The following is a 12,543-nucleotide window of genomic DNA, read 5'->3' on the forward strand; positions in this document are numbered from 1 at the left end:
AGCTTGTCACTGTCAGCTTTGATAAGTAAAAAGTGGCTTGTGTGTATGCATGTACGTGAAGAAGTCTATGTGGAGAAGTGTACGTGCATGTAGACATGCCATACTGTTGTTAAAGTGCATTCAGAAAGTATTCAGACCCTTTACTCACTACTTTGTTAGTGATTACAGACTTGAGTCTTCTTGGGTATGATGCTACAAGCTTGGCACACCTGTATTTGGGGAGTTTCTCCCATTCTTCTCTGCAGATCCTCTCAAGTGCTGTCAGGTTGCATGGGGAGCATTGCTGCACAGCTATTTCCAGGTCTCTCCGGAGATGTTTGATCAGGTTCAAGGACGGGCTCTGGTTGGGCCACTCAAGGACATTCAGAGACTTGTCCCAAAGCCACTCCTGCGTTGTCTTGGCTGAGTGCTTAGGGTTGTTGTCCTGTTGGAAGGTGAACCTTTGCCCAGTCTGAGGTCCTGAGCGCTATGGAGCAGGTTTTCATCAAGGATCACTCTGTACTTTGTTCCATTCATCTTTCCCTCAATCCTGACTAGTCTCCTAGTCCCTGCCACTGAAAAACCTCTCCACAGCATGATGCTGCCACCACCATGCTTCATTGTAGGGATGGTGCCAGGTTTCCTCCAGAGGTGACACTTGGCATTCAGGCCAAAGAGTTCAATCTTTGTTTCATCAGACCAGAGAATCTTGTTTCTCATGGTCTGAGAGTCTTTTATGTGCCTTTTGGCATACTCCAAGCGGGCTGTCAAATCAAATCATGTGCCTTTTACCTTTTACAGAGGAGTAGCTTCTGTCTGGCCACTGATTGGTGGAGTGAGGCAGAGATAGCTGTCCTTCTTGAAGGTTCTCCCATCCCCACAGAGGAACTCTGGTGCTCTGTCAGAGTGACCATCAGGTTCTTGGTCACCTCCCTGACCAAGGCCCTTCTTATGTCAAGCTTCTGTAGTCAACTCTTTTCATTTTGTTTTGTTGACTGGCTCCTGTATGGTATGATAAATAGGTTCTGCCACATTTTTATTTAGTTCTGAGTGCACTCACAGAAATCCATTTCTCATGCTTTGGTCGGTAGGTTCGTCCTGTGTGTGGGGTTGGTAGATATCCCTCATGCCATTTGCACTGTTTGCATTGGAGATAGAATTTCACAATCTTACCAGCAGCCCTGTGACTTTTAAAGCTTTACTTTAATTTATCGTTGGGAGTGCAGCTCCTCGATGCCACTCTTCATCCCTTTGCAGTTCACAACCTCTAACCCTGACTGCTTGGTATCCATGTCATGCCCTGACCATAGAGAGCCGTTTTATTCTCTATTTTGGTTAGGTCGGGGTGTGACTAGGGGGAGTGTTTCTATCTAGGTGTTTTATTTCTATGTTGGCCTGGTATGGTTCCCAATCAGAGGCAGCTGTTTATCGTTGTCTCTGATTGGGGATCATATTTAGGCAGCCATTTCCCCACTGTGTTTTGTGGGATCTTGTTTTGAGTTAGTGCATGTAGCACCTCTGATGTTACGGTTAGTTGTTTGTTTCCTTTTGTTTTGTAAGTTTTACTAAATAAAATATGTGGAACTAGAGCACGCGGCGCCTTGGTCCGTCTCTCCACACAACCATGACAGAAGATCCCACCACAACAGGACCAAGCAGCGTGCCTAGGAGGAGATGGCATCCTGGACTTACAAGGAGATCGAGGAGAAAATATCCTGGACTTGGGAGGAGATCATGTCAGGACACAAAAGCCTTCCGTGGAAGCAGACGCAGGGAGAGAAGGTAGGACAGCAACGCACCCTGGGGTTCGCGGCCACAAGGACAGCCCAAAAGACAGCCCGAAAATATTTTTTTGGGGGGGGTCACACGGGGTGGTCGGCGGAGAGTGAGCCAGTGACAACCTGGGAGGAGATAGAGAGGTGGTCGGTCGACCCAAGGAGAGTACCAGAGCCCACCTGGGAGTCAATGGAACAGTGCGAAGAGGAATACCGGAGAATGGAGTTGGCTAAGAGTATGCGGCAACGCAGGTGTTTGGAGGACCGTGTCACCAGTCCGGTGCAACTTGTGCCGGTCCCACACATCAGGCCTCCAGTGCGCCTCCCCAGTCCGGTACATCCTGTGTCCCCTTCTCGCACTCGCCCTGAAGTGCGTGTCCCCAGTCCGGTGCGTCGTGTGCCAGCTCCCCGCACTCACCGTGCGAAGTGTGTCATCGTTCCGGTACAATTTGTGCCGGTTCTACGCACCAAGTCTCCAGTACGCCTTCACAGCCCAGTACGTCCTGTGCCAGCTCCTCACACTCGCCCTGAAGTGCGTGTCACCAATCCGGTGCCACCTGTACCGGCCCCACGCACTAGGCCTCCAGGGCGCCTTCCCAGTCCGGTTCGTCCTGTGCCTGCTTCTCGCACTCTCCCTGAAGTGCGTGTCACCAGTCCGGTGCCACCTGTGCTGGCTCCACGCACCAGGCTTCCAGCGACGGTCCCCAGTCCAGAGCTTGTGGCGACGGGTCACAGTCCGGAGCTTCCGGCGACGGGTCCCAGTCCGGAGCTTCCGGCGACGGTCCCCAGTCCGGAGCTTCCGGCGACGGTCCCCAGTCCGGAGCTTCCGGCGACGGTCCCCAGTCCGGAGCTTCCGGCGACGGTCCCCAGTCCGGAGCCTCCGGCGACGGTCCACAGTCCGGAACCTCCGGCGACGGTCCACAGTCCGGAGCCTCCGGCGACGGTCCACAGTCCGGAACCTCCGGCGACGGTCCACAGTCCGGAACCTCTGGCGACGGTCCACAGTCCGGAACCCCCTGCGACGGTCAACGGTCCGGAGCCTTCAGCGGGGGTCAATGTTCCGGAGCCTCCAGCGGGGATCAACGGTCCGGAGCTTCCAGGCAAGGCGTCCAGTCCTACTCCAGGGCAGGAGCCTCCCTCTGCGCCGGTGCCCAGTCCAGGCACGGCATCCAGTCCCGCTCCAAGGCCGGAGCCTTCCTCTGCGCCGATGCCCAGTCCAGGCACAGCGGCCAACTCAGCTCCAGGGCCGGAGCCTTCCCCTGCGCTGATGCCCAGTCCAAGCACGGCGGCCAACTCAGCTCCATGGCCAGAGCCTTCCTCGGCGTCAGTGCCCAGTCCGGGTGCGGCGTCCAACCCAGCTCCATGGCCAAGGCCCTCTTCTGCGCCGATGCCCAGTCCGGGCACGGCGTTCTACCCGGCTCCATGGCCGGACCCGTGGTCTGGGCGGGGGCAAAGACCCGCACCGGAGCTGCCACCGACACTCGTCACCCCCCCTACCCTCCCCAGCTGGTTTAAGGTTTTGCGGCCGGAGTCCGCACCTTTGGGGGGGTACTGTCACGCCCTGACCATAGAGAGCCTTTTTATTCTCTATTTTGGTTAGGTCGGGGTGTGACTAGGGGGGGTGTTTCTATCTAAGTGTTTTATTTCTATGTTGGTCTTGTATGGTTCCCAATCAGAGGCAGCTGTTTATTGTTGTCTCTGATTGGGGATCATATTTAGGCAGCCATTTCCCCACTGTGTTTTGTGGGATCTTGTTTTGAGTTAGTCCATGTAGCACCTCTGATGTTACGGTTAGTTGTTTGTTTCCTTTTGTTTTGTAAGTTTCACTAAATAAAATATGTGGAACTCAGAGCACGCGGCGCCTTGGTCCGTCTCTCCACACAACCATGACAATCCATCCCATTGTAGGCTACTCTGACAGGTCATTGTCAGGGGAAAAAGCTTTCAGTTGAACTACTGTGGCCATTCAGTGTCTCACACTGTCTGTTACCATGACACAACATCTGCAGTAACTACTCACCTATGTGCATTTGATAACTTGAACAACATGCACTTCACATTAGTATCCATGGCATAGACCATGGGTGCAAAGATCCTGCTGGTTTTCGTTTGCCTTTTAGCTGGGAAACCAGGTGCATTCAGTCACCAACCAATCAGTGGCAATCATTGATCAAGGAACAAGCAAACTAACGATAGCTAGCCGGGCTAGGGAACTGGAGGTGCCTGAATTGTGAAGTGCACCTCTGGCATAGACTGTGTAACTTCGCCCTAATGCTTCCTAGGTGACAGATCGCTGCCTGGGCCAGAGACTGACACCTGAATCAACCCCCAGCTCCATCACTGTACCTCTGCATTGTCAGGGCTGTCAGAGCCAACAACAACTGCTCTCTACATGGATCACTGACACCGTCTGTAACCTGACACACCCCATCCTCCAGTGCCACACTTACATTCACGCTCCACATGCCCGCCACATGAAAGAGCATGAGGCTCCAACTTGCTCAGCTCTAGCTACAAAGCTCCCGCAGTTCTTTCCTACATTACCCTCCTCCCTTTTTTCTCTCTCTCTCTCTCTGCAAACCCATTGGAATAATTTCTTCAAGGGCCATTAAGAGAAAAGTGCCTGGGATAAAAAAATGAATTAACAGGGCGAGGCAGCAAAGCAAAGAGGGTATTAAACGCTCAGATCATTATTGTTAGCACTAATGGGGGGGGTTAGAAAGCACAGGGCTAATGAATGAGTGGCTGCTGCTAGTTAGTTCTTCTCCATTAACGAAGTAGTGTAGCAGTGGTGGCAGGGATGCCTAGGGGGCAAGACTGCTAAGCCTTCAGGGTACTGCCACAATGGGAGTGGTGTGAGAGGACCAAGATCAACCCTTAGGTTACGACCATAGGTGCCAAGAAATGCCATCTTGGAGGGGTCCATTAAAAGAAATATGGAGATGGGTGCTAATGGAAGAGGAGAAGGGGAGGGAGGTGATGACTGGATGCCTGTGCTGGTGGTGAGGAGTAGTAGACAGCAGAATAACGTCCCATAGCAACAATCCAGCCAACGATACAGCTGTACCAATAATGACCAGGGTCAGCTGTAGACAGCTGCCAAATTAGTCAAGAATGGCTATTAAAGCAGCAGAGCTTGACCCAGAACAACTCCAGTTTCTTCTGCAACGAGTGGGCTGAGATCAGCCCTGGGCGTCACCGTCACGCTCATTGATTGCAACTGGAGGGATGAACACGTCATTCACTCACTGTCCTGTGTGTGTCAAGGCGTGAGTCATGGTGTATAGAAAAGACCACCCTGCTTTGGAACATTGGTACCTCCCCATTCCCACTTAGATTTCACTATAGATCACTATCCCCAGACTCAACAATCTGTCTGTTCTGCTCGCTCTTCCTCTGTGACTCCTAAACCCAATGAAGGATAATGATGTTAGCCATGCACAGCTACAATCCCTCCCGTATCCAAATTTGTGGACGCCACCTTGGACACCCTGTTGATTGGAAAGTCTGGGAATCTGCTGAACACCAGAACGCTGTAATTTATGGGGATTGGAGCTAATACTGAGGCGAGACAATTCGCACACCTGCTAGTGGAACTGGATAGGGCGTAACGTCTGAGCGTCTCCATGGGCTTGATGGAACGGCTGGATTCACAAGCCAATTTGACCATCTCAATTTAGCTCTTCCCTGCCTCCTTTTGGGTTATGGACAAAGCTCATTTCTCATCTATAATTCATGTCACTTCAGACACTGTCTTCATGTCACAACTGCACACACAAACATTGAACACAAACAACCCTACCCTTTTTACTGTAATCGAAGTTGTTACTCGGGTCGGCGTGCAGCTGTTTCAAATGGTCTTTAATCAATTCGCTCGAGACGTTGGTCGTCTGGAAGACCAGGACGTGCGCTCTACTGCTCTCACATGTACTCTGATCCGAATCTTTTCGTCACCAGTCACCAATGCAAACGGTGCATCTTGCCCTCCGAGAATACAGAGACATAACACAAGCTGCATGCTACAGTGCCTTCAGAAAGTATTCATACCCCTTGACTTATTCCACATTTTGATGTTACAGCCTGAATTCAAAATTGATTAAATATATTGTTTTTGACACCCATCTACACACAATGCCCCACAATGACAAAGTGAAAACATGTTTTTAGAAATATCTAATTTACATAAGTATTCACACCCCTGAGACAATACATTATAGAAAAATCTTTGGCAGCTAAGAGCTTTGCACACCTGGATTGTGCAATATTTGCACATTATTCATTTAAAAATTATTCAAGCTCTGTCAAGTTGGTTGTTGATTGATTTAAGTCAAAATTGTAACTAGGCCACTCAGGAACATTCAATGTCATCTTGGTAAGCAACTTGTGTTTTAGGTTATTGTCCTGCTGAAAAGTGAACTTGTCTCCCAGTGTCTGTCGGAAAGCAGACTGAACCAGGTTTCCACTAGGATTTTGCCTGTCCTTAGCTCTATTAAGTTTATTTTTATCATAGTGAGTCCATGCAACTTATTATGTGACTTGTTAAGCACAATTTTACTCCTGAACTTATTTAGGCTTGCCACAACAAAGGGATTGAATACCTATTTACTCAAGACATTCAGCTTTTAATTTTAAATTCATTAGTAAACATTTTGAAAAAATCATTCCACTTTGACATTATGGGGTATTGTGTGTAGGCCAGTGACACATCTACATTTAATCCATTTTAAATTAACAAAATGTGAAAAAAGTCAAAGGGTGTCAATACTTCCTGAAGTCACTATACCTCCTCTTGATTGGCCCATCATCATGTTAAAGATGGGGTCAGTCCAACTCCTTTGGCTCCTTAATGGAAATTGCCATTTCAAAGCACTCTGACAGCGATGTTAACCTTTCGCAATATCAGCGGCATTAAAAACTGATCAGAGATGAGCGTTGATGTAAACTGAGGATTTTATTTGGGTCGTGTTGGCTTTTCATTGAGTGCTCCGAAGAGCAACAGCTCAGTGGCGCCCTCTACTGAATGGATTCCACATGGTTTAGGTACTGTAGATCACTGTAGGAAGATCATTTGATTGTTGCTTTCCGTACCACATCCTAAGAGAGAGGGGGAGAGGGAGAAAGAGAGAGATAGAGAGGCTGTTTTTATTTTTCCCAGTCAGCCTTGATGTGCAATGGAAGAGGGCTTAAGCAGACCTCTGGGCTGAAGTAGCCTACCTGGCTAAGGTATCATGTTGCTCGTGAGGGCAGAGCTGACAGAGACCTGGGTGACCCTGTGTTCTCTGAGAGGTTACCTCCAGACTGCAGGACCAGAGCAGATCCTCACCATGTCTGTGTGTGTGCGTGTATGTCAGAGAGAGACTGAAATAAATGCATAGTGTGTGTGAGTGTTTGAGAGAGAAATGTGAATGGTTAGTGTTTGTTTGTAGGTGTGGCACAATGAGTTTGTTTGCTGATGCCATTTCTGTGCTGCAGCTACTTTATGCATCAGTGTGCGTGTGTCTATGCATGTCTGTGTGTGTGTGTGTGTGTGCGTATTCATTCATGTCTATGTATTGTGTGTGTGTGTGCGCATTCATGTGTGAGGCATTGATCGGGTGAAAGAGAGTGAGTGAAAGAACATAAATATTTGATATATGCCGCCTTGCATCTGTATTGCTCGGATGATCACTTGCTATTGTGTTGGTGTAAGTAGATATTGATGTATGGTGGTGTTTCAAAACAAGGCGGGACCGCCCCACGATTTTGACCTCATAAGTATCTGAACAGAAATTTCAATAGTTCTTTAAAAAAGCACATCAAATTACAGGCTATGGATTTAGGTGCAAATTTGTTCTTGCCAGATCTGCGGAATATTCATTTGTCTGTTATTTATCACGGGGGAAAGGGGAACAAACACGTGGCACAATGTCATGAAAGTGAGCGAGGCAAACAAAAATCAACAGTTTGAATATGTTTTTAATTGAATATGGGCTTATTCATGTGAAGCGTATAGGCGGGGTTCTACAAAGGCACATTGCCAGCAGATTGGAAGTGTGTTGGCCCAATTAGCATTTTCAAATTGGCTAATATTTCGATTGACTTAAATGTATATTATTTGATTCCCCCTTGGTTTATTAATTCACGTCATTAAATGTTAGTTTTTTTGTGTGTCAGAAACCTTTCAAATTGATTTTGACTTTAGTGGGAGTTTCTTTCTCATTCAGATTAAACGAGGGGGTTGACATCTTTGACAGCAATCCCTCTAGTTTTTTTTTTATTTATTGCACTGTTGCTGCCCTCCACCCCAACAGGACTCAAGTATTCCCTAAAGCTTTTATTTTCCCTCATCTTTCCCCTTCTCGCTCCCCTCTTTGTTAGAGACAGACCCTCTCTTTCACTCCCCCTCTCCTCACCACGCTGTCTTTTCGTTAGGGCTGAGGCAGGCAGGGAGAAGCACTGCTCCGAATAGTGACGGTGATCAGGAGACGACACACTCAGCCGCTGTTGTAAAATGCAAGAGGTGTACCAAGTGTCAGGCGCCACCGCTCGCCTTCTCTTCCTCCATCTCTCTCTATCGCTCTCCTGCTCTGCTCTGGTTGTCTCTATCTGCAGCTCGCTGGCTGGCTTCTCTCTCTCTCTCGCTCGTTGGCTGGGGCTTGGCTGGCCGAGCAGCGAAGTGTATTGACACAGTGGACTACCGGCAGCCTGGGGATTGTGTGCGTTGTGAGTACTCTATGAATACGTGGAGCTCCAAGTTGTTGTTTTGGCTGCCAGTGAATGGCCTTGTCCCTTGGAGGAACAACTTGAAGGTGATCGTCAGCAGCAGAGTCCAGGACGAGCAACCAGGAGTAGCTTCTGAAAGAGGAACAGACAGGAGGAATGGATGCTTGAGAAAAAGGAGAGAAAAGACCGAGATTGAGCCAGCTTCTCCTCAATGAGCAGCTTCTTCTCAATGAAAAATTTGTGAATAAGCGACTGTTTTTCAGAAAAGGAGAAAACCAAGTGACACTCTCGGACAGAGGGAAGTAACAAGAACCCCCCCCCCCCACACATAATTTGTTTTTAGATGAATATGCCATTGGGTGGACACGAGGAAAGAAAGAGAAACACAGTCTTCAGTGATTCTGTTAATTTCTTATCTGGCATAAGTCTTTCTCTCTTTTTTTCTCTCTGTTTCTTTGTGTGTTTATTTTTCTTCAGTTAGTGTCGGCTGTGGCTTGTCACTTCTGTATAGCCGGTCTCTGGCGGAACAGCGCTAAGGAGAAGACGACTTGTGCTAAGGGACAGAGAAGGGGGACGTAAATAGTTTCCCTCCCAACTTCCCGCCACTCTCTACTTTTTTTTCTGACCTGCTTTCTCCGGACTCCAGGGGTGGCCCCCAAATGCGAGTGGCAAGGGAGCCATATTGTTTTTGAAACAAGGAAAGGGGGTGGTGGAAAAAAATATCCCCCTTCACACTCCTGAGAGCATATGGTTTAGCGAGTGGTGGCCAGCTGCTTACTAGCCACCCGCTAATTACGCTAACGTGACAACAGGGGCAGCTCTGTGCTCGGAGGAGACAGTCGTGCTACTGCTGGCTTTATTTTGGTGCTGACTGGAGCTATACGGAACAATAAGCTTGCGGGCACAAAGAATACAAAGAAGCAGTTGTTCTTGTTTTACTTCAAGCGTTTTGTAAGGAAAAGAAAAGGAGGCTGCTAATGAATGTCTTTACAGCTCCAGAGCCGCCAGAGCTCTAGCCCCAAGGCTCCCAGTTTATCAGCCACAGGAGGCTGAAGGAAGATGCTCTCCGCCAAGTCACCAGGGGCTACTCTTGACGAATGCTGTGGCAGTGCAGTGGTGCCTTGTTCGTTTTGTCCTGAGGGCTGCCGGGAGACCAGTGGGAAGTGGAATTGTTGACCAAGGCGGTGAAGAGATCAAGGAGGCTCCTTACTGTGGAATTACTGTACCTTTTTGAACTTTCAGGTGCACATACGTGTGGTTGGTGCACGCGTACACACACACACTAGTTCACACATACACTTTCATACTGTATGTTTACTCACTCCCCACACATACAATCTGTCGTGGTCCCCTTCCAGTGCTTGGATTAAAATGGAGGTAGTGTGGGCAGGTGGGGGGCTGTAGGAGCGGAGGCCCAGACCCGTCTGTCCTTTTCCCACACATGGATGTTATTAGTTTCCAAAATTAGTTGCCTGGAAACCTCTAAAAGCTTCTGGCCACGTCTTTCTGAAAGCAAATGCAACTCCCTCCCCAACGGCGGATCACAGCTTGAGTCAGAGCTGAATCTACCAGCGATTACCCAGCCTATCATTCTCTCCTCCTCTTCTCTCGTTTCGCGTGTCCTTTTTATTCCGTGGTTCTTCTTCTCCCACCCTGTTACTCGTACCTCCCCGTTGGGGGGGGACCCTGGAAGTGGAGTATGACCAGCTGCCATTACCCCACGCCGCCCCCGGAGCGGGACCGGATGTACCAACACAAGGTGTCCCTGATGGTGCGATACTTTATGATCCCCTGTAACATATGTCTCATCCTGCTGGCCACCTCCACGCTGGGCTTCGCCGTGCTGCTCTTCCTCAACAACTGTACGTCCATCAATAGTACTACTACTACTACACACACACACACACACACACACACACACACACACACACACACACACAACCCTGCTACAGTACAATGTACTCCCTCGGTCCCTCTGTAGCCACCATGTGTTTGTGTGTCTTGGTCAATAGTATGAAGGCTTTACGTGAGTGCATTTGCTTGCCAGATGTATATGTATACTTGGGGGAATGCTGAATGAGTATGCAAGGATAGCTTTTGGTACAAGAAAAGTAATGGGTCAGTAGGATCTTAATTGACATAGACTGTAAAACACCATACAGTGTCTGAAGTCTCTACCTCAAGATATGAAAGACTGGTCCACTTGACCTCTGCCGGTGCTATCTGAAAGGCTGAGGCTGAATGAAGTGTGTGTGTGGGGGGATATCTCAGCTGCTAAAAGTCAGCTTTCCTTCAACGCCCAGCCCAAGCAGCCTTCCTTTTGAGTCCTTTCTCTCCCCCAAAGCCTTTGGCATTTACTTTGAACTGTGGGATAAAGTAGCCAGATGAAATGACTTTGGACGAGAGAGAAAGCTCTTGGCATGGAGAATGTCCCCACTTGGAGTGGTTATCGGCCTAAATTGAAAATGGCCTGATGGTGAGTAAGCTTCTTTCTGTGCTTTGCCTGGTGGCTGGTAGATGAGCAGCAACATTACCATTAAGCAACACTAGAGTGACCTTTTGGAGAGCGAGTGCGTTTGCGGGTGACATATTGTCTGTAAGTTGGATAATGGGGACTATCTGTCTTCGAAGTTACGCTTAATTGGTTTGTGTTTTACCTGAATTACAGTTTTCAGTAAAGTCTTCAAAGCTTTATATCAATGAGTGTTAATTTGGCTCTGTGCAACGGGATTTAAATAGCAACACCCCAGTATCACTGGAGTCCCAATTTGTTTCCTGACACCCACATAGGTGTTCCACTACAGTACCTGACGTATGCATTTTCAGCACTGCTTATTCAGTGTCATGTGCAGGCTATTTCTGAGTACTAGAATCCTGTGTCAGTTGTGTTGTCTGAGCAAAAGGTTCAAGACTAATCAACACCCAGTCAAATACAGTTTAACACTGAAGGCGTTTAAAACTGTCTAGAGTATAATTAAAATAGAATAATGCATTAGATCTTGATTAAAGGGGCGGTGCAGTTAAAAGTAATTTCCTGTTTTTTTGGTTAATATTTCCATACTATGAGGTCCAAATAACACTCTGAAATTGTGAAAGAGCTGTTTGTAAAAAATGCCTGGAATTTCAACCTGTTCAGGTGTGATGGAATTTTTGGCCCAGATCATGACATCACAATCTGATCTGAATTTTCTAACCAATTCATTTTTTATTTACATATGTATCCTTCTACTTTTAAATGGATATGCGGAGTCTAGACAATCCTATACGTCAATCAAGGCTGTGTATGTAAATATGTAATCATTTGTATCGACACCCACACAATCAGACTGAGCATTTCAATGGCACAAGGAAAGAAATTAAAAATAATATATTTTGATTTATTTTCATGAAATAAATACACACAATTCAATTTCAATTCAGAAAGTACTCCAAATTCCAGTTCAAAATGTTTCTCATTGAAGAAAAGTGTAATTTCCGTGTAATTCCTGAATTGACTGGAATTGAAATAGAAATTACCCCAACCCTGGTACTATTTGACTATAACAGTACATAACACAGGCATTATTGCAGCAGGGACATGTATAAGGGAGAAGACAATTAGCTAACGCACCGATTTGGAAAGAAAAACCCTACATGGGGGTGGGATGGGATCCAATCTCTTTTGCTGTGTAGAGGTTGTCCTCATCAACGGATATTTCATTCATCATATGCCTATTTCAGGTATTTCATTTAAATGTATTCGTGAAAAGGGTAACTAGGATAATAATGAAACAAAACCTGAGTATGTTTCTGCATAAAATACCAATTATTATTGTTCATTCTGGTGAGCTGTATTGGACCTTTCATCACGCAGATACTCTATTAAAACCTGTTCGATAAACCCAAGCCAGAGGAGTATCATCTCTGCTTTTTTTTGGAGCAACTCAATTACCATGGCTCACCCCATGGGAAAGTCCTAGAGTCTTCCCTTAACTAAAAAACCCTTTCTAACTCTCTCTCTCTCTTTTATTTCCTCCAGACAAACCTGTTCACTTCACACCAGCCCAGCCTCCTGACGGTAAGTCCTCTGGGAATTCTCTCACTAACA

At 47.4% G+C, this 12,543-nt stretch overlaps 1 protein-coding gene across 1 annotated transcript in view; it reads left to right on the forward strand.

Moving 5' to 3' along the window:
• The window catches only part of LOC106566949 (agrin), a 408,999-nt gene that overhangs the window by 163,644 nt on the left and 232,812 nt on the right, over nucleotides 1-12,543 (forward strand). The window contains exon 3 of the mRNA XM_045692759.1: nucleotides 12,475-12,513. Within this exon, the coding sequence (XP_045548715.1) occupies nucleotides 12,475-12,513 (39 nt within the window). The remainder of the gene's footprint in view (nucleotides 1-12,474; nucleotides 12,514-12,543) is intronic.

This window comes from Salmo salar, chromosome ssa13 (genome assembly GCF_905237065.1).
Source record: "Salmo salar chromosome ssa13, Ssal_v3.1, whole genome shotgun sequence".
Classification (NCBI taxonomy): domain Eukaryota; kingdom Metazoa; phylum Chordata; class Actinopteri; order Salmoniformes; family Salmonidae; genus Salmo; species Salmo salar.